The sequence below is a fragment of the Phyllostomus discolor genome, chromosome 6 (genome assembly GCF_004126475.2).
Source record: "Phyllostomus discolor isolate MPI-MPIP mPhyDis1 chromosome 6, mPhyDis1.pri.v3, whole genome shotgun sequence".
NCBI classification, from domain to species: Eukaryota; Metazoa; Chordata; class Mammalia; order Chiroptera; family Phyllostomidae; genus Phyllostomus; species Phyllostomus discolor.
Window position 1 is genome coordinate 142,365,866 of NC_040908.2, and position 23,746 is coordinate 142,389,611.

The window sequence follows — 23,746 nt, forward strand, 5'->3', positions numbered from 1 at the left end:
GGAGCAAGACATTCTAAACCACCAAATACTATTTTGGTATAATCTCTCACCTTTGTTAACATTTTATTGGATATAAATCATAATATATCAGGTTGCATAGCGACAATATGGTTCACCAGGCATTCTATTTTTATAACTTTATTTAAAACTGACATGTAACTTGCTGTACCTGAAACCCCAAGTGAGCCAGTTATTGGAGTGTAACAAAGTTTTGACGTCAGAGTAGCTATTTATTCCACTGGAAACCATTAGCAATGCATTACCCTTTGGCACTGCTGTTTTTTTGCAGAAACATGGTTAAAATTTTATAACTGATTTTGACCAATTAGATTTCTTTCCCTCTTAGAACTAAGAAATTATGTATAATACACAAATGCATATGCATCTGTTTATATATAATATACATATGCTTTATATTCCTAAGTTGTGTAATATATATTTAAATATTTTATATATCTGTACACTAATATTATGCATATAAAGCCCTTTTAAAATTTCTAATCAAAAGCCAAGTATTGTGGTTTTATTTTTCTGAATTTTAAGACTTCGTACTATCTTATGGAAGGGGTTTAGCTGCATATTATTTTTGCATGTTACTGTAGCTGTGGTGCTGACTAGCTGCATCTTTCTAGCATGTTTGTTGGCATTATCGCTGTCTCTGTTATTTTAAGAGGACTCCGGAGCATTTCAATTGCTTTCTACCAATAGTAAATTCTTTGGAAGTGATAGGGCAATATCATTTTGTGCAAATATAATATGATCACTTACAGACAGGTTTTCTCCCTTCCTAACTTTGATTTTTTCTTTTTTTTTTTCCTGAGGGCGCTAAACTATGCATGGTCCACCCATGCGTAGAGTTAGTCCCTTACCTTCTGAGCCAGCCAAGCGCCGGCTTACATGCTGAGCTCTGCCATTGTGTTTCACCCTGGATCTGATGGGACCACCATTTGGAGTTAAGAGGAGGAAAAGATTTCAGGTTTTTTAATTTAGTGAGCAAGCTGCTCTTGAAACCCTGTATAAAACATTACCAGGTTTGTGTTTGTGAAATAACTCACTTGGATCAGTTAAGGATATACCTACATTTAATCTGAGGAGGGAAAGTTAATTCTATTTCAAATGTCAGTGTGAGACCTTAAATTCAACAATAATTATTACCATTATTTTCAGTGTATTATTTACTTTGAGGATAATCTTCATTTATTATTGAATTGATTGTTTTCTCTTGAAAAATTCAAACACTCACATATAAATCTAACAGGAGAGCTCCACCCTCATAACTCTTTAAGCATGTCACAATTTTTCCAACTCCATCTCTTCCCCTAAAACCCACCAAGACTCTTTTGAAAAATGTGTAGGATGAGTTCTAACTCCAAAACTGGTAAATTTCTTACAAAGTGTCATAATATTGCACATTGGTTAAAAGTGGAGGTGGGAACAGAGCAAACAGGGTTAGAATTCCAGGCTGCCACTACCTCTTGATACTGAACAGATTACTTCAAAATTCTGAATCAGTGTACTGACCTGTAAAGTAGATATAGTAATAACTACCTCAAAGATTATTGTTTTGTAAGGATTAAATGAAGTAACAACTGTCTAGTCCTTAACTCAGTGTCTGCCTGGCTCATAGTCTAACTCCATAAATGCTGACTATCATTTGTGTTATTGCACTTGGGAACTCTCATCTGCAGGGGCAGCCTGGCACAGCACTTGAAGCACTGGCTTTAGAACCTGCACTTTAGCCCTGGGTTAGAATCTCAAGTCTGCTCTGTATGAGCTGTGTAACCTTTAACCTTAACTGCTGCCTCAGTTTCCTTATGTAAAATGGATATAGTAGTACCTATCTCAGGTGTGTTTGCTTATATGCTGTAATACAAGGAGAGTGCCCAGAACAGTGCCTGACACATAGTAGGAGTTCAATGAGTGTTAGTTTTTATTATATAAAAAATTGCTGAATCTGAGCTTCCTGGTATTTTAGAGGTATTTTAAGCCTAGCCCTGGCGTTTTATAATGATTAAACAGACCCAGCTGGAAATGATTTCCCTGAAAACACGCAGCATTTTTTGCACACTTTAGCATCTAGCCCAGTGATCCTGCTAATAGTCTTTCAATAAATATTTAATTGTAAAACTTAGTTAATCCAAGTAATTGACACCAAAATCTGAATTAATTCATTTTAGTACTTACTGCAAAATCATGTTATTTAACATTTTATTGTCATTGTACTTTTTTTTTAAGTTGAGATATGTAATTCTTTCAAGAAGCCTAGTTGTACTGGTTTGAGGTAATTCTGATTCAAGATTCATATTTGGATTATTTCTGTTCTCAAGCATACAATAAGTTTTTCATCAAGCAGTTAATCTCAGCCCCATAAAACCTGCAGTGACCTCACTGTTCACATTGGTGACATAGATGCTAGGCCTCTCTAATCCATTCCTTTACTGCTTCCTCCCCCTCAAGGGTGGATGCTAAAACTAGAGCAACGAATAGACTTTTTCTCCTCGCATACCATTCTGCTTTTTTAAAAAGTATATACATAGTTCAAGGATTACTATATTAAGAAGTTGTTGAATCAGTTTTATCAGAGAGATGTGCAAACAGATGCCCTGAATCAACCTCTCCAAGCTATCTATAGTAGTACTTTGACATCTTGGTCTTGGAATTGACCTGAGTTTAACTCCTAGCTTTACCACCAGTAGCTGTGTGACCTTGAACAATGGACTGATTATCAAATATTTATTGGCCACCCATTCTATTTTCTGTTACTGTGCTAGATAATTGTATAGAAAGATGTACAAGATATATATTCTCCAAGTCCAAATTCCTATAATTATAAACTGAAGATAAAAGTGTTTACATTAAACAATTTATACGATTGTGATGAAGGTCAAACTGTGATCACCTAAGGTAAAAACATTCCTTGAATAGTGACATCGTGCACTATTATTATACTGTGAGCTCTTTGAGAGCAGGGACTGTGTGTTACTCTCATTGCCCTTGTATTTAACACAGTACCAGACACATCAAACTATTCGGAAAATGCCTATAGCAGACTAATTTTCTTAAAAATTTCAAAAGCATCTATTAGTGCATAGAAGAATATTAACATTTTAGAATGTAAACTTAAAAATATGGAAGATTTATTCTTTATATTTTGTAGCAGGATTCCATATATACTCAGAATTATGTGGAACATTCCTATAGAATCTTCTGGAAAAAAAGTGGTGTTACACAAAGTCATATTTATACTTGCAGTGTTACCTGGAAGCCCTATGTTCTGCAAAGTAATATGGGGTTTAAATTTAAGAAAAATTTTAAGGTTGCTTAAGTCTATTATAAGACCAAGATAAGACCAAGAACTGATATTATTATTTTTTTACCCACACATCTGTTTATTTTTCCTTATTATTGAATATATTGGGGTGACACTGGTTAACAAAACTATACAGGTTCTAGGTGCACAGTTCTACAACACATCATCTGTGTGCTGTATTGTGTCTTCACCTCCGCAAGTCAAGTTTCTGTCCATCACCACTTACCCCCAATACCCTCCTCCACTTCTCCTACCCCTCCCACCCCAGCAGTCACCACACTGTTGTCAATGTCCATGAGTTTTTTCCTATTTTTTATTATTTTTATGGAGCTAGAGCCAGAGTTAGCCTCTGGGTTTTAAAATAATTTAATTTATATGTCATATATAAATATATTGAGTGGCTAAATATATATTTTGTACCCAAACTTAAAAATAATCTTTGAATAACCAAATCTAATTGACATGGTAGTCAACCTCGTAAAATCTTTCTAATTATTTGGACAGTACATATATGTTAATGTTATTAAATTGATTAGAAATACAAGCTTCAGCACACTAGACCACATCTAAAGAAATCTTTCATGTAGTGTATTTCAAGTTAATAATGTAGGAAGTGAAGTCTTGAAATTTTTTAGACCAGAAAATGTCAGTATTAAGCAGTATGAACCTGACCAAAAAAAAAAAAAAAATCAGATCCTAGAGATTATCCTTACATTGTACTTCCAGGTTTGAACCTAACTACCCTTTTGAAAAATAATACCACTCAAGATACATAAACTAAATTCATGCGTGGTTTGGGAGATTATGTCCTGCTAACACACACTCAAATATTCTTTTAAAATGAGAAATGATACATAGGAGTAAAATTCAGCAACTGAAAAGTGAAGACAAGCCTTTTAGAGAGACGCTACTAGGAAATAGTACGGCTAAAAGAAATTTCCTTCTGACACACACCCAGCTAATAATTTGCATTTACTGAGGGAATGAATTTTTCCTACTCCCACTGAACTTAAACAAAAAAAGCAATGAAAATTCACACTATAAATTTTAAGTTTTCATGGACATTTTTCAAGAGGTCAGAAAGGCCATATTTTCTTTTTCTTAGACTAAAACCATTAGCTATTTGCCATAATTTTCTTGTCATATTATATAATAACCACACTGAGTTTTTAAAATAATGAGTACCACCAACAGGAGGAAGGTTTGCATGCCTTTTTCTTCTCTGGATGCATCATTTTAGTATGCTGGCAGTTGTTAGCAGCATTACCACTGAGTACTCCATGTGACCAGGAAAATGCGGTACATCTTCCTAGGGCATCAGTTTTACTTGTTAAAGTCAACATTGTTTTATGATTAAACGTTATTTTATATTAAAATAAATATAGATATATCATAGAGTAGAGAAAATGCACATTAATTTCAAAATTCAAACATCAGACTTCATGGTCCAATTTTTGAGCTAATGATGGTTTTCTTCCTTTGAAAACCACTGCTGGCTTCCATCACACATTTTCCCTTTATTTTTAAATACTTGATTGTATTTACAGATTTTTATTTCTTTATCTAAAACTGAATTTAAAGTGCCTTTTTAAAGTCCCATTTATCAAAAGATACTAGGGTGGAGCCCTGCTGGCATAGCTCACTGGATTGAGCGCGGGCTGCGAACCAAAGTGTTGCAGGTTCGATTCCCAGCCAGGGTACATGCCTGGGTTGCAGGCCATAACCCCCAGCAACTGCACAATGATGTTTCTCTCTCTCTCTCTCGCTCTCTATCTCCCTCCCTTCCCTCTCTAAAAATAAATAAATAAATAAATAAATCTTTTTTTTTTAAAAGAAAAGCATTTAAAAAGAAAAAAGATACTAGGGTGAACCGGTAATTTTAGGCTTACACACTAGAATTAGGCCAGTTCCTGTGTGAAGACAGGTTAGTACTCTCACACCATTTCCTTTGTGTTGGTGACTTTGTTGCTAGAATTTCCCTCTTCTCTCTGAGAGGGGATGACATACACACCTACTCCTCAAGCCTCAGTGTTCCTTATAGCTGTCATCTCTTCCCTTATGTGGCACCGTTATCCTTTACCATAACAGGAAGCATTTAATTTTTCTTATTCATACTTGAGCATACTTAGTTTATAAAAACTATCATCAGCCTCAAGGGTTTACCATTCCTCATGGTCTGGATAGATATGCCAGAACCTCTTCTTTTTCTGTCTGTATCTAACCATTGCTCCTTACAAAGGGATATGGATGAGAACCCCTCTGGAAAATCCACAAAAATAAAGCATACTTGTCTTGATATTGATTTCTTAAGTCGGTAATTAAACACCCGTAATTGCAGATGATCGTGCAATATTCTTTCCATCATTATTTCTTCAAATAGGTTCTTGATCCCTTGCTCACTCTCTTCTCCTTCTGGTATTCCATGATGCATATGTTGTTACACTTCCTGTTGTCCCAAAGGTTTCTTGAGCTCTCCTCAGCTTTTTAAAATTATTTTTTATTTTGCTACTCTGTCTGCATGTTTTTTCCTACCGCCTCTTCCAAATCCCTGATTTGATCCTCTGCTTCATCTAACCTACTGTTTATTCTTTCCAGAGTATTATTTATTTCAGATATTGCATTCTTTATTTCTGACTGGTCCTTTTTTATGGTTTATATGTCGTTTTTCATGCTGTTGAGTGTCTTTATAATTCTTACTCTAAACTCTCTGATAGATTGCTTGCCTCCATTTCATCTAGTTCTTCTTCTGTAGAATTCTCTTGTTACTTCGTTTGGGGCCTGTTTCTTTGTCTTTTCATTTTGGCTGCCTCTTTGTACACGTTTCTGTGTATTAGGTAGATCTACAAACACTGGTGCAACCCTATGTCAGATGCTGCCTGTGACTGGCCCTGGGCAACTTGTTTGGAGCAATCAGCAATCCACAGTGTGTGGCTCCTTCTGCTGGACCCATTTGTATGCAGAAAGAACCAGACTATACACCCAAGTTCACTTTTACTAGCACCAGGACCAGGAAACGGTCTGCTAAGGTCTCAGAGCTCCCAGAGATCTGCTTCTGCCTGCAGGTTTTTTGTGGCGTTAAAGAGTGAAAATCTTCCAGCTATAGTCCTCAGCAGCAGGGCTTAAGCACCACAGGGTGGGGAAGAGTGATTCCTGTAGGCGGGGCTCTTTCTTCCCCTCTGGCTGACACCACTTGGAAGTAAGTGCTCTGCCTGAGTAAGATGGCTTCTGCAATGTAGGGAACTACTCAACACCGGGATCCTGGTGGCTTTTCCTTGAGTTCTCTTCCCAGAGCCACTAACTCCAGACTCTCCTTATGCAGCTCTAGTCCACTCTGCCCTTCCTCTGCTGGAGCTCAGGGTCAGTGACTGCAAATGGAATTTTGTGTGTTGGCCCTTTAAGAGGCTCTCAGCCTCTCCAATCAACTCTCGCTGGTAGACAGAAACCCCGCTACTTTTCATAGCCAGGTGTTATTCGGGTTCCTTTCGCAGTCCTGGTGCTATAGGCTGGGGAGACCAGCTTGGTGTTTAGATCCCACACTTCTCAGGGGCAACCTCTGGCCACTGATATATCCCTCTGGAACTTCAGATGCTGCCTGTCGGAGTCCAGCCAGCCCTCTCGCCCTACCTCTGCACTCCCTACCAGTCTCGTCGTGGTGAACTCACTTCTTCCATCTGTCTGTGGTTTTAAGGCTTCTCTCCAGCCGTATTCAGTTGGCTATTCAAGATGATTTTTCTATGATTTAGTCGTATTTCTAGTTTGGTCCTGGGAGGAGGTTAGTAGAGCTTCCACTTCCTCCTCCACCATCTTGAGTCTCTCATGATATTTACTCTGAATTAGACACCTCTAGCTTAAATGATTTGGCCCCTTCCTGTCTGAATTCAGGCAGGCAGCCAAGCACCCTATGTCAACAATGCCAAGCATTCAAAACAATTAACATTGAAGTCATAATAGAATATCCTGAATAACTGATAGAATCAGTGGGGTATTTTGGCAGTGTATATGCATGGTGATTATTTGGAGCCTGAATTCATCTAAACTGCTTTCACAAGATGTAAATTTTAGAAAGTGCTGCCTCAGAGAAAGGGACACTTCTTATTCCAATTGTCACACTAAGCTTTCTAGTAAATTGGGTTAGAAAGTAGTATGAAGGGCGTGAGATTATCCACCATACAGAAGCCAGACCTTAGAAGTCATGGAAGGAGCATCTTAAGGCCATTTTCAATTACACTCTGATAATTATTACCCAGAAGAAGAAAAACACAGATGTAAAATAAATCTATCTACATATGAAACAAAATGTTTTTTTTTTCTGGGACATTTTGAAGTACCCCAAAGGGAAAAAAGAATACTCCCCAAAGCAATTTTGTTTGAATAGTATTGTGATTATTATACCATCCTTCAAAGTAAAGTTCTCCTCTTCATTGAATGAATTAAATATTGAGCTTAACTGAATTCTCTGACTTGGTTGGTATGAATGGAGAGTTTTATTTCCTGTCTTAGTAGAATATGATAGCATTTTTTCCTTTTTAAGTTCCTCCATGATATTGTGGGTGGCAAGACATTATGAACAAAAACTTAAAATGCACTCTTTTAAATCGATTGACCGTGATTATAAGTTGTTTCCAGAAAGCTTCTCATAACTCTGGGAAATGTGAAAAATAAATGTCTAAAACTTTTGTCCTTATAACAATTGTATTGAGTTGAAGTTATGAGAAACACACTGCATAACTATGTCTTTCTCCAAAGCCTATATCAGTATACTATGTATCTTACATTTCTTCCTTAGCACTTTGATTACATTTAAGTATGATAGGAAAAACATTGAGTTAGTTATTACCAAGTGTTCTCATTTTTGATGCCTTAAAAATATAGTAATGCCCTCAAAATCATCACCACCTTCATCCAAAAAAGATGTTTGCTACACACTTACAATTTTTTAGGTGCTGCACATACAAAAAAAGTATATGATATGGTCCGTATGACCCTTAAGAGACTTGGGGTCTTATTACAGAGGCATCAGGGTACAGACGTAAAAAGACAAGTAATATTACACAGTAGCATATACTGAGTGCCAGATGAATCAGAGAGCTCTATATAGTCCAGAAGAAGTTATCATCACCGAGCATTGTAACAGTATACTATCTACATGACAGAAAAAGAGGGACAGGGAAAGAATAAATATTAATTGGAGGGAAGGGGATTTAAGCACTGGGGAAATAGATGTTTTCATGTGAAAATTATATAGAATTAGGGTTCAGTGTTTGAATATCATGTAGAAAGAGTAAACTAAGATGCTAAAAAAAAAGAGGCAACGAAGCAGTTCTCACCAAGAAAATTCCTTATTAGAATTATTTCTCATTCATATCTAATTTCTGTTATATTAAAGTAGATCAATAGCCCTGGTGGTGTAGCTCAGTGGATTGAGGGTGGACCTGTGAACTGAAGGGTCACTGGTTTGATCCCCAGTCAGAGCACATGCCTGGAATACGGGCCCAGGTCCCTACTTTGCAGTGCACAAGAGGCACCCACACATTGATGTTTCTCTCCTTCTCTTTCTCCTTCCCTTCTCCTCTCTCTAAAATAAATAAAATCTTTTAAAAAAGAAAGTAGATGAATAGCTCTATGAGGGGTCTAGATGTAATGAAATCTTCTCTAGGGCATGTACTTGGGAAAATTGCATTTTCATTTGGTATCAGAGATTGATTTCCTGATAATATTGGTCTGAAACTGGGACCAGAAGAGTTCTTCTATTTTAAAAATTGTTATATATTCATTTAAACATTTACTAAATCCCTACTATTTTAAGACAATTGCAAAAGCTCTCTCTCCAGCCCTGTCCTCTCTCAGTGTTAGTACTGTACACTCAACTACTTCAAGGATACTGCCTGGGTGGGAGCATAGTGAGACCATTCCTTCTATATGCAGCTGGATCACTATGCTCATGTTGTGTTAATTTTTGTTACACCCATGTTTTGCCATGTGTAATGCACACTTTTGGCCCAAATTTTTGAGGGAAAAATAAAGATGAGGATTATACATGGATAGTACTAATTCTGTATCTATATAAATGTTTTAAATTCTTTTATGTATGCTTATATGTTAAAAGTATAATTCTAGAAAGCAATAGTGATATCCATATGCAAAACAATACCCTGGAATATGATAACCGGTTTTGTTTCTATAAATGAATGAATGAATGAATTAAAAAATTAAAATGAAAGGTTTTTTTTCCTGAAATTTGAGCCAAAAACATAGGTGTGCATTATATACAGCAAATTATGGAATTTTGTTCATGAGAGAGATCAACTTTTGGTTTTCTTTCTTTTTTTCTAATATCTTTGTTGAATTTGTATCAGAGTTATACTGGCCTTGTGAATTGAGTTTTAAAATGTTTCCTTTTTTATATTTTCTGGAAAAGTTTACATAATATTGATGTTATTTTGTTTATATATTATTAGTGCTATTTAAATGTTTGAAAGACTCATGGTGAAGCTAGCTATGTTTATAACTCCCAGTAGCCATGGGACTATTTGTCACATATTAATATGTGGAAAAGTCATGGGGTTTGCTAAGCTGCTATTCCAGAACAGAGGATGATAACTCCACAGAATAAATTGTGAAAGGGTTACTGAGAGATAGGAATACAACTGCATTTTATCATTTCTGAAATGGACTTTATCCACTTCAATGTATGAGTTGTGAATGAATGACTAAATCAATTTTTTAAAGTATTTCCTGAAGGGAAATAAAATGGTCAGTGAACACAATTCTATCAAAGATTTTGAGCAAGGATATCTTTTAATAATATTTAAAAGTGATCATATTTAGTATGAAAATTAAAATATCTTGGATATATATAAGTATGTCTACAAAGAGCTCTGTGTGGCATGGTAAACATGAACATATCGGAAAGTGAACATTTCTCAAACTATAACAGGCAGATGATGAAATGGAAGGAGAAATGTAGCCTAATAGTGGCACATAAAAGGGGTTGGAGAAAAAATTCTTTATAGTCAAAAGGTCACAACCAGTCTGCCCTGCATTTGGTGTGTTTGGAGCAAATCCTTGCCATTGCTTCCAACTCCCAATTATCAGGGACCAAATTATAACCAGAGTATCTAAGGGAAGAAAAAGAGCTTGGAGCAGAGGGAGAGAGGTAACATTTATTGAGGGCCTTCCTGTTCCTGTACCGAGGCATCTTAGTAGGTATTCTCATATACATTAATTCATATACTGTTTACAAAAGCTCTGTGACATTGAAATTGCTCTGTTGTCTACATAGTACAAATGAGGATTCTGAGTCTTGAGGGAATAAATAATTAGGAAGTTAACAGTCTGATTCAATTTGACTCCAGAATCTGTTAAGACATTTCTACCATAGCAGGATACCTCAGAGGGGAAAATTTAAACACCGTGATATACTAGAACTGAAATTGAGGGAAATTAAATAACTTATCCAAAAACCACAATTAATAAATATCAGAGTGAAGATTTAAAGGTGAGCCTCATGATCCTGTTTCCCTTTTCCACTCCACCACTGTTGTTTTAAGAAGAAATAAACCATTTGCTCAGTGATTTGTATATGTTTGTACATATACCTTCCTGTGTTGTGTGCTCTTGTTCATTTTTGTATTCCTGTACCCAGGATGTGGTAGATAGTCCTTATGCAGCAAATATTTGTTGAATGCTGAATCTGCAGACCTATGACATGAATAGATAGCAAACGTTTACAACAATTAAAGCATTTTAATTTAAAAAAGACAAAGTAGGGAGATTTGTGGATCATGACAAAGTCATAATGGTGAAGAGTTAGAGTTCTGAAATAGTGCTAAATAAACAGAAACTTGAGAGATATTACAGTGTAGCGGTTACAAACATAAATGCTGGAGCCAGGCTGGACTGAGTCTGCATTCTAATTCCACCACTTCGTATTTACGGTATGACTTGGGGAGGTGACTTCCCTCCCTGTACTTGTTTCTTCTCTGCAGAATGTGAGTCATAGTGCCACCCACCCCATGGGGTTAGGATGAGGATGAAATGACATAGCACCTACCATGGGGTATGGCACACAAAGTACTCTCCGAATATCTGCTCTTACCATTGCTTAAATGCGAACTTCATGTTTCATCTAGTGTTTTGGCTTTCTCTAAATTGCTTGCTTGGGAAGCCTAATGAAGTGGTAAAAGCGGCCATGGCCCCTGATTTGTGCCTACAGACTAATAAAATTTAATGACTGGAAAATAAGCAGTACACTAGGATTTGTATGGATTAATGCTGATACTGATGTGATGAGAACTGGGATTCACATAGTAAGCAGATCTCCCCCCTCCCCTGGAAGCCATTTGGATTTTGCTCTTCTTATATCCTCTTATGGAATATTATCACCAAATTGTCCCTCAAATGCACACACAAAATGAGTGTGTCCTCTTTCCAGGAAGTGGTAAAGTTCATTTTTATAGTCTTGGAATATAAAGTAGTCTTGCTTTGGTCAATGGGATATTAGAAAATGAAGAATACTGAGAAGCTTAAAAAGTTTGTGCATTGGGGTTGTCCTACCTCAGTGCTTTTGGACCTACCACTTTGCAGAAACCTGGGCTAGCCAAATAAATGCTAGGAACATACGGTCCAGTTATCATCCTAACCCCATTCAACTTCCCAACACGTGAGGCCATATGGGACCAGCTAAGCCTTAGTCAACCCACTATCAAAAAAATCACCAAGTAAGCCCAACCCAAATTGCCAGGTGATAGAATATGAGCTAATAAATTATTGTTTTAAGCTATTCAGACTTGAGGTGGCTTGCCACATACCAAAAGTAAATGATTCAGAAAGAGGCCAGACAAAACCATCATTAGTAGTCATTATTGTGGACTGTGTCTATGTTTTTGTCAGTTGTGTATTATGGTAAGGTATGTTACTAAACTTGAGATTAGAGGTATATAATGATTTAAAGCATTTATCTAATATTTTTTTTTGTTAAAATAGGAGTGTTAAACCCTAGGAGTGTTAAACCCTAGGAGAATAAAAATAATAGTGAAATTTATCTTAGTCTCCAAATTCAAGGTTTTTGTTGAAAATTTGTATCCAAACTTTACATTTTTAACATTGCTTTCTTCAGCATCAGTTTGTGTAGAATCTGACTCTACACAAATAAAGCTCTTCTCCATGACACTGAAAATTATTTATCCCTGGGCAACAAAAAGTGCCTTTTTATAGCAAGCATTTTGTCAGCCATGGGAATTTGGGGTTTCTAAAGCTGAAATAGATAAGTACTCTCATTAACTACAAGATGTTCAGCCCTGTGAGTTGGATCCGCTTTTATGATTTGTAGGGTAATTTACCTTAACACCTATCGTTAGACTGTATGCAGTTAGAAAAACGATGAAGTTCCATCTTCAAACCCAAATCAAACACACAGAGAACAGTAGCTACTCTTACATCACTAGCCTCAGTATATACTAGGGCACCTTAGTCCTTTATAGTAAAACAGACCCACAACTTGTATTCTAAATGCATATGGCTTGTCAGAGTCAAGATCAACAATACTTTCACAGTCAAAAGAACCTCAAAAATGGCTTTCAACAACCAAGGTATCATTGACAATCTACTGCAAAGCACCTTGTCTTTCCTTGGGATTGGGTTGCAGAACCATTCTCTTGTAGCATGTGCCTGAGTTACAAGCAGCATTCTCCTTGCAACCTGGGGAGCCTAGGGTAAAAACAAATGATGATGATGATTCAAACAAATTGTGCATTTGTAGTTATAGCTAAATGTCCTGGTTTGGCTCTATTCTTTGTGACCACCATGATCATTTCCAGTATTTGTTTTATAATGTAAAATGCATATGGAAAAATACTGAAATTTAAAATTTGAAAGAAAGAAGGGGGAGGAGGGAAGGCAGAGAGGAAGAGAAAGGACCTGAGAAAGGAAGAGAGAGAGAAAGGAAAGAAAGAAGAGGCAGAAAGAGAAAAAGGGGCATGGAGCCTGCCTGTCCAGGAAAATTAGCCACAACATAATTGCATATATGAAATAATGTCCCAGGGTCTGAAGTTGAGGCTAAGTTTTCAACATATTGGTCAATAAACTTTGTGGATGGTTTCTTTACTCTGAGAACAATCTGGTAATTCTAGAAACGTATAACTGATGCAGCATCAGAAATCTCTGCCTTAAACACACGATTTACTTTGTGGTGTTGCCTTATGGTTACTTTTTTCCCCTATGATATGCTCATACTTGTATATCATTATGCTGACTTTTGCACCACAAGGATTACGTTTTTGTTATTTACTCATTGTGAGGCCAAAAACTGTATCAGTATTGTGTATTACACAGTTACGTTTGAGAGCACTCAAGAATGCAAACATCTGCTATAAGATATTATTTTTATTTTACAAGTATATTAGCATCAAGCCAGATAATAGCTGTAGTGGCTAAGGAATTAAGACTGGGCGATAGTGATTTGTTTGAGGCTTTTGCTGTAGTGTAAAGATTTTTATGATTAAATATAATACCTGGATCCCAAAAGGATTGTAGAAAATGTGTAGGTGCAGAAATTATACTTAGGTCTGAAATAATTGGCAAAACGGAGCTGCACAAGTGCAGTTATGAAGGAAACGGGCTTAGCAGCGATGTTCATGAGAAAGAGCCAAGGGTATTAGACAGTCTAAGTCAACATTGTGAAATAAATTCTAAAACTATTTTGAACTTGAGCTGTATTCATATAACAACTAGAACAAGGGCGGCAAGAATTCACTATATTCTGGGCCAGTCATTATGGAATTTAGCTCTAGGGACATCAGCAAACTGGAACACATTCAGAAAAGAGCAGCTAGCACAGTGAAGGAATTTTTGTATGGGGAATTACAGAAGAAACGAGTTGTTTTATTTAGAGAAAAGAAGACTTAAGGACTGTAATTGCTGTAATAGTTATAATGTTTTTCATTTTGAGTGAAAGAAAAACCAACTCAAACTGGTTTTGATAATTAAGGTAATTTATGGACTCACATAACTCACAAGTTCAAAGAGAAGCTGGATTTCAGGTGAGGCTCAAGCTAATGGCTGGGCTATTTTTTTCTCTTTGCTTTATCTTCTACAGTTTTGGCTAAAACTGCTGCCACCCTTTCCCTTCTTTGAGTCAAGATCTGTGGTGGTGATAATCGGGATTATGTGTTTCTTTCATATCAAGTTAGGTTCTGAAAAACATTTTTCTTCCAGTAACTCATTGGAAGAGAGAAAATTTCCCTCCAGTCTCTAGGAAACATCTCTTGTATTTTTCATCAGCCAGAGTTGTGACACATGCCAATCTCTGAACAAATTACAGAGGCCATGGGAATAGTGTGTGCAAATTAGCCTAGCTTATCAGAAATCTACCTCTTGAGCCAAGATATTATATCCATCAGAATGTTCAAGAGAAACAGAACCAGTAACTTAACATACATACACACACAGACATGTGTGTGTGCATATATATACATATATAAAGATATTTATTTCAAGGATTTGGCTCACACAGTTGTGGAGACTGGCAAGTCTGAAATTGGTAGGGCAGGCCAGCAGGCTGGAAATTGACATGGGCCGATATTGCAGTCTTGAGGAAGAATTTCTTCTTCCTCTAGGAAATCTCAGTTTTTGCTCTTAAGGCCTTTCAGCTCATTGGATGAGGCACACCCACATTACTGAAGGTAATATCTTTCAGTTAAAGTGAACTGGTTGTAATATTAACCATATCTACAAAATACCTCACAGCAACACTTAGATGAGTGTTTGATTAAGTGATTGGGCCCTGTAGCCTACGCAAGTTGACACAAACCATCATAGATATGATCAGTCTCTCCCAAAATACTTGGCTGTAGTTTTGAGGTTCCATTGGAACAGAAAAATAGGCAACTAAGAGGAAGCCAACAAATATCCCTTACAGTAGCTAATGGTAAGTATGTGAAAGGCTGCCATGGGTCCTAGGTTTTCAGTTGTTTTATGTGCACTGATACCAGAGACAAAAGATACAGAAATAGTGAGGAAATGGCTATCAACTTAACTGAAAGAGAGAAACATAATGTGAGAGAAACATAATGTGAGAGAAACGTCTACCGGTTGCCTCTGGTATGCACTCTGGGGATTGAACTCACAGCCTACATCTGTGCCCTGACTTGGGACCAAACTCATATCTTTTTGGTGTATAGGACTATACTTCAACCAACTGGCCAGGGCAGAACTGGCTTAAAACACACATATACACACACTGTAGTAAGTTCTTATTACTGGGTATTCACACATGAGCTATATTACTGTAGGATAAGGCATAAAACTAAAGCTTAATATTATGTATTCTTGATCTGGGGGAAACTGAAAGAGACTTAAATGGCCTAATCACAAGTTCTGCTCTTCAATCTGTTCCCACAGACAAGATTCCTTCACCACATGACCCTTCTTATCAAAGGGATCAGGCACAGTATCTGCTTATCCCTGAGTAGCAGGTTCCAGAACGCTGCCAGCCATCAAATGATTCAGTCAAACCAATCACACCTCATGAGAACCAAGAGGACCCTGCCCTCTTATACTAAAAAACCTGCTTCTTGCAACCTCTGCGTGTAATGTTGTTGGTAGCATTTTACCTACAATAGAACTCCTTTTAAAATTGGAGTCATTCTTCCCAAATCCTGTTGCTGCTTTATCAACTAAGTTTATGTAGTATTCTAAATCCTGTGTTGTCATTTCAACAGTCTTTACAGTGTCTTCACCAGGAGTAGATTCCATCTCAAGAAACCACTCTGTTTGCCCATCTAAAAGAAGGAACTCCTCATCTGTTAAAATATTCTGATGAGACTGCATAAATTTAGTCACATCTTCAGGTTTCACTTCTAATACTAGTTCTCTAGCTGTCTCTACCACATCTGCAGTTACTTTCTCCACTGAAGTCTTCAACCTCTCAAAGTCACCCATCAGGGTTGGAATCAACTTCTTCCAAACTCCTGCTAATGTTGATATTTTGACCTTTTCCCATGACTCACAAATGTTATTAATGGCATCTAGAATGGTAAATTCTTTCCAAAAGGTTTTCAATTTATTCTGCCCATATCTTTCAGAGCAATCACTATCTGTGGCAACTACAGCTTTACAGAATGTATTTCTTACTAAAACTTGAAATGCAGAATTATTCCTTGATCTGTGGACTGCTGAATGGATGTTGTGTTAGCAGGTGTGAAAACAAGATTAATCTCCCTATACATTCCCATCAGAGCTCTTTGGTGACTAGGTGAATTGTCAATGAGCACTCATATTGACAGGAATCTTTTTTTCTCAGGAGTTTGTCTCAACAGTGAGTTTAAAATATGCAGTGAACCATGTTATAAACAGATGCACTGTCATCCAGCCCTTGTTATTCCATTTCTAGAGCTCAGGCACAGTAGGTTTAGCATAATTCTCAATGGCCCTATGATTTTGGGAGTGGCTTCATCTCAAAGTCACCAGCTACATTAGCCCCTAGCAAGAGAGTCAGCCTGTTCTTTGAAGCTCTTTGAAGATAGGTGTTGACTTCTCTCTAGCCATTAAAATCCAAGGTGCCATCTTCTTTCAATAGAAGGATGTTCATCCTACATTGAAAGTCTGTTGTTTAGTGTAGCCACCTTCATAAATTATCTTAGCTAGATCTCTGGATAACTTGTTGCACTTTCTACATCAGCACTTGCTGCTTCACGTTTCTTTAAACCTCATGAACCAACCTCTGCTAGCTTCCAGCTCTCCTTCTGCAGCTTCCTCACCTCTCTTGGTGTGCACAAAATTGAACTGAGCTAGGGCCTTGCTCTGGATTAGGGTTTGGCTTATGGAAATGTCATGGCTGGTTTGATCTATCCAGACCACTAAAAGTTTCTCTACATTAGCCATAAGGCTGTTTTACTTTCTTATCACTTGTGTTCACTGGAGTAGCACTTTCAGTTTTTTCAAGAACTTTTCCTTTGCATTCATAACCTGTTTGGTGCAAAAGGCCTGGCTTTTGGACTGGCTCAGCTATTGACATGCCTTCCCCACTAAGCTTAATCATTTCTAGCTTTTGATTTAACATGAGAGAGGTGTGACTCTTCCTTTCACTTGAACACTTAGAGGCCATTGTAAGGTGATTAGTTGGCCTGATTTCAATATTGTTGTGTCTCAGGGAATGGGGACATCCAAGGAGAGAGTGCAAGATGGGAGAATGGCTGGTCAGTGGAGGAGTCAGAACACACACAACATTTATTAATAAAGTTCACCGCTTTATGATAGTGTGGATTGTGGCAATTACGACAGTAACATCAAACATCATTGATCACAGATTACTGTAACAAATATAGTAATAATGAAACTGCACAAAATATTGTGAGAATTATCAAAATGTGAATCAGAGACACAAAGTCAGCAAATGCCGTTGGGAAAATGGCACCTGTCGACTTGCTGGACACAGGGTTGCCAGAAACCTTCAGTTTGTGTAAGAACGACAGTATCTGCAAAGCACACGAAAGCAATGAAATGAGTATGCCCATGTGTACCTAGAAATTTGTTTATCTGTCCACAGTTAGCACCTATTGGGTGGTTATGCAAACCATTTATTTATATATTTCTTCTTTTCACCTCAAAGCTCAGAAAGGCATGCTTCATTAATTATTTTTATTAATTTGTATATACCTCCAAGTAGGATAATGTTAGACATATAGCAGATATTCAATGAATATTTGGTGAGTGAAACTGAAATTGACTGTCTTCATTAGAATTTGAGGGAAAAAAATCAATGATCTGTGAATTTCTCCTTAAACGATACAATATAATAGTTAATATAACTATTAAGTAAATAGTTATAAGTATGATTTCCCCAACACTGTGGAAATCCACACTCACCCCACCCACCTGTAGATGGAGGAAATGAGGTCTTGGGAATGTTGCCCAGTGTTTCTCTTTTCATTCCCCTTCCGAAATGCATGCCAGTTGCCTTGCAGCTTCTGAAGATCCCTGAAGGCAGAATCTCACTCTGTGTAGGAAGCAGAGTTAGTATAGCTGCAAGGCGATCCCAACTTCTTATCTGTCTGTTGATTTGGAATGCTCCCTTCACCTCAGAATCCCTGCTCAGAGCTAAAACATCGCTTCTGCAGAAGGCGTTTATTTCAGGAGCAGCGTCTATCCTCTCGTGCGCAGCTTCCCAGCACCCCTGTTGCAAATTATGGGGAAATACGGAGAAAGCTGAAATGGTTGGCTTGAAGATTTTTGACATATCTCTTTTTTGCTGGTTTCTGTTTTATTCCTTACTGTATTTAAATGGGCCTACTCATTAAATTTATTATTTTTTAAGTTTTATTGAGATAATTGACATATGAATATAGCACTGTAGAAGCTTAATTGTGTAAGCATAATAATTTGACTTTCATGTACTATGAAATTATTACCACAATGTTTAGTTGACATTCATCATCTCATATAGATATAAAAAAGAAAAAGAAAAAGGTTCATTTCCTCGTGATGAGAACCCTTAGGAGTTACTTTTCCCATCCTTCAGTGTTAGCTAGTCATCACGTTGTACATGCACCCTAGTGCCTGTTTGTCTGGAAGTTTGTATGTTTTGAGCACCTTCATCCAGTTCCCCTGTCCCTCTCCCTCGCTTCTGGTAACCATGAATCTGATCTCTTTCTCTGTGAATTTGGGTTTCTCTCACTCTCGCTTTTTTTTCTCCTTAGATTCCACATATAAGTGCAATTATACGGAATTTGTCTTTCTCTTTCTGAATTATCTTACTTAACATTATTATTTCACCCATGTTGTGGCAAATGACAGGATTTTCTTATTTTTTATGGCTGAATAATATTCCACAACTTATTTACTCACCAATGGACACTTAGGTTATTTCCACATCGTGTCTGTTGTAAACATGCGCGATGCTGTGATGGACATGGGGGTGCAGATGTCTTCACGAGAGTCCTTTCATTTCCTTTGGCTGGATTCTCAGAAGTGTAATTGCTGGATCGCATGGCAGTTCTATTTTTAATTTTTTAAGGAAATTTTATGCTCTTTTCCCCAGTGGCTGTATTTCCCACCAACATTGCATAAGGCTTCCCTTTTCTCCACATTCCTGTCAGCATTTGTTACGTTTAAATTTGTTCTTTCTATAGATTTATATATGTTTCTTTTCCTGATGCATAGATTTAATAAGTTTTAAAGAAACAATGAAATACCTAGTCTGACAAAGGAATTTTTTTTATTCATCAACTTATTGTATATCTTCAGAGAGGTATAAAATAAATTGTGTTCATTGGCAAGAGTAAAATCACATTAAATCACCCCTGGTATTAAAACCAAAGGTGTAATTTCTGTGTCCACATATCTTTATACAGTACCAAGCATTTGGTTGGCACTTAGTAAATATATATTGGTTAAATAATTTAATAATAGGATGTGCTCCTTCCACTGAGCATAGACCTTAAGAAAGACTTTAATGTAACAGCATTGTTTTCTGCATCTCCTGGGTTTATTCACAGCAAACAGGTCCAAGCTCTTCTAGGCCAGTTCAGCCAGGCAGAAGCCTTATTAATGAAAGCTGGCGTGCAGCCAGGGACTTTGGATGGAGTTCTTCTGGATCTTGGATGTTCCTCCATGCAACTTGATGCTCCTGAAAGAGGTTTTTCCCTTCGTAAGGATGGCCCTTTGGACATGAGAATGGATGGTAGCAGGTGAGTATCTATAAAGCATTTTTCCTTACAACAAGAAATCAATTTCTCAAAACCACTCTGAATTTAATTTCCTTTTAAGACAGCAGAATTCCCATTATACACCCACACCTAACACTATCCATATATAATAAATCAGTTTTGTTTGCTACTCATTGTAGCTTTGCATGTTTCTCTAGATTTGGGATTCTGAAAGAAAAACCATTGCTGTCTTTACACAAAATAGTGAGGAGGGTAACTTTCATACTGATGATCTCTTTTATGGATACAGCGTGAGCTTTTAGACTACTGACAATGGTGATACGTATGGTACTGAAACAGTGGCTCCATTTCTATGCAGGCCCAACTATGTCTGTTGTGAGAAGTAAAAAGGAACTGTATCTAAGGCAGATTGTGTTGAATACTGCATTAAGGTCAAATCCCAGAGGCCTGCAATTGTGTGTTCTATCCTGTGTCTTATACAGTGACTTTGTTTCCACCTTCTTAGAGAGACTACAGTTTACAGTACTATGTCAAACACAGTACTGTACAGAGGATAGTTTATACCTCCTCTTTATTCCCCATCACCCTGGGAGTACTAGCATTTGTTCTTCATTGTCAAATTCTTCATTAGGTGCATATGTATTAAAAGACACAAAGAGGATCACATTCCGGGAAAGGACAAGATACTTTCTTTCGATTCCAGATTACTTTTGAGAGCTTAGGTTTGCACTTGTCTGTAGGCCCAACACTGGCCCAGAGACTAACCAGCCTGTATGGTCAAAACTCACCCATGCCTTTCTACCTCATCACATGTCCCCACTCCCACTGCCACCAAGTTCTATACCATGTCCCCTACCTTTGTGAAGCTTGTCTTCTAAGAAGAATGTTAGACTTTCATATATCTAAGTAAGCATATGATTCAGTTACTGTTTCTAATCTACAATTCTATACCTATATAAATATTTCTACTGAAACAAATAGGTTTTCCAAAATTTCTTCCAATTAGAAGGATCTGTCTATAAGAAATTTAACATTCAATTTAAATCAACAAATTACTATCGAATTGACTTTAACTTCGTCCCACAAACTGCTTTATCCTATGGTAATTACTCACATATAGTCTTTCGCCTGTGCTTCAGTAGGACCTGTTAACTGAGACTGTGACCCATACTTGTCGGAATCTTTTTGTTCTGAGTCTTTTACCTTCTTTTGCACAAGTTGGCATTCATAGAATGAAGAATGTGATCATAAAAGAAAATAATAAAAATCTTTTAAAACCAGTGACTAATAGTAAAGGTCAAATATCTTCTCATGTTTGGAGATTGAGGTTGTGTAGAGGTAATAAAATGTCAAGCAAATTTCTGCTGTTTCCACGTCTTGCTAGGGAGGATACCTTCTGAAACATAGTGAACGAAGCTTCTAGTTAATAGTACTAAATCCCCGAATTGTTAATGTAAAGATTTATCAGCAAATTTTAGTTTGAGAATCAGGGTTCCTGAAGTTCTCCTCTAAGAACTTGAAAATGAGAGAGCTTTGAGAAAGTAAACTCTATACCAACACATCGTGGATGGCATTAGAAGTGAGAAAATATATCTTAAAAAGCAGGTCGGCTTCCAGTGAGATGGCATGGACTATAACTTAACCAAAGATATGAACACATCTGGAGAAAGTATGTGGCATGCAGAAAGGGGGAGCTGGCTCACACCGATTTATAGAAAGTGGATTCAGAGATGGAAATACGTGCAATGTTAGTCCAAAATGTGTTATGGGGAAAGGGAGTCCAAGCCAGCAAACTATGGCCAGTCACATCATGGAGGCTGACATATCCCTGCGCTGGATATGGATTCAAGAGGCTCTCTTAATCTGTTGCTAGATAGCACTAGAATCTTCGAGCAGAGTTTCATTTGTGCTCTCCCAATTTCAACAACAGCTTTAAGATCATAGTCAGGTTCTTGCATAGCAGAAAGAGGCTCACAGCTTTAGGGACTTGTGGGTATAGCCCTGTGTCGGTTATATTCTTCATTAGAGGGCAATAAATAAATTGCCTCTTAGGTTCATATTTTCTTTCTCTCATGAGTGTAAGCATTGTAGGTCCATGATCTCTGGAGGACTGACAAGATACCTTAACCTGTTAAGTTGGGATGGGGGAGCAGATTTTATATCTTGACTTCTTCCCATATATGAATGATTCTGAAGATTCCTAGTAGCCTGCTGGCTTTCCCGAGCATTGTCCCTTTTGCCTAACAGAGAGACTTCTGCCCTGCTGTTCAGTGTTAACAGTACAGTGAAATAAAATTAGGCCTATTATCCACTGAAGTGTATTTGCATAAAATGATCTTTTAATTTTCTTCAGAGTAGAAAGGTATTATAAAAAATCACCAAGTACATCCATACTAATTTTAGGTTGTCCTGTTTGAGCTGAACTCTATCCTATGGAGTCTGAATTTACCATTGTTTGCAAGGTTCATTCTAATGCTCAGTGGTTTGAGCAGTTGAATTCACAACTAGGTAAGATCTATCAGGGATTTTGTCAATTAGGCCAAAAGTAATGATCGACAAATCTAAGAATGGGAAAAATCTAAGGGACATTGACATACATTGAGCTTTTATATGAGCCAAGCATTATAGTATTTGTTTTACAATTATATGCACCATTAATTCTCCTAACAATTCTGTGAGGTAAGCATTGTTACTTTCATTTACAGGTTAGAAATTGAGGTTCCACTCTATTAAAAAGCTTATCCAACAGGAGTAGCAAAGCCAGGATTCTAAATCTAGTTCAATTGGATGCTAAAGACCAAATATTTATCCTTAAAGCTATTACTGAAGGAGCAAGCCTTTTTGAAATAGAAGCCACACAACCTCATAGGATGTTCATTCACCTGGGTTACCATGGAGCCAGAAACAAACCAGAGTCACGTGATCTGGAAAGCGAGTTTTGAAAGAGAGAGAGGGAAAGAGAGAGATGGAGATGGAGGAGACAAGCCAAAGACAATAGCAACATTTTCTCCTGGAGGACCTAGGCGTGCTAACAAGGTGCAATGTAATATATTTAAGGAAGGATTTGGGTTTCTTGGCAACCTTAACTTTGATTTGATCCTCAGGTCTCCAAGCTGCCATGTTCTTGTTACCTAAAGTCCTCAGAGTGTGGTACCAACAATCAATCCAACATATTAACAAGTAGTAACTGCACTATTAGCAAAGCTATCTTTCTAATAAGTAAGGTTTCGGTTAACCCATCACTTAGCATTCCTTGACTTATTTTTCTTAAGTAAGGTAAACTGGCGTGGTCTGACCAAGTGAATCCTATTTTCTGCTACTATGATTTATTTTATTTCAACAGAGCTTGCTATTTCTTTGTCTTCTTCACATGAAATTACCATGTAGGCTGGTTTGAATTGTTGATTAACAAGTTTTACCCCATGATGTCTTTTTCGTGGAGGTAGGAGCCAATACTGTTAAACATTTGAAACAATATACATTATTATCATTAAGATTGTTCTATTTTTGTGAGGGAAACTACCCATCAGTATCTTCTTGCACAATAGTCCTCCTTTACCCCCAGTTTCACCTTCTGCAGTTTCAGTTACTTGGGGTCATCCATGGTCTGAAACTATTAAATGTTTATTCCAGTAATAAACAATTCATAAACTCTTTTTTACATGACATGGGTTTCTTTATTATGATTTTTATTGTTGTTCAATTACAGTTGTCTCCATTTTCCCTCCATTACTCTCCCCGACCCTACCCACCTTTACCTCCCGTATTCAAT

The 23,746-nt window shown here is 37.2% G+C and overlaps 1 protein-coding gene across 4 annotated transcripts in view; it reads left to right on the top strand.

The window, feature by feature from the left end:
• The window catches only part of METTL15 (methyltransferase like 15), a 171,679-nt gene that overhangs the window by 107,598 nt on the left and 40,335 nt on the right, over positions 1–23,746 (top strand). For all 4 annotated transcript variants that reach the window (XM_028517428.2, XM_036029168.1, XM_036029167.1 and 1 more), the window contains one exon: positions 19,804–19,995. In XM_028517428.2, coding sequence (XP_028373229.1) covers positions 19,804–19,995 — 192 coding nt within the window. The remainder of the gene's footprint in view (positions 1–19,803; positions 19,996–23,746) is intronic.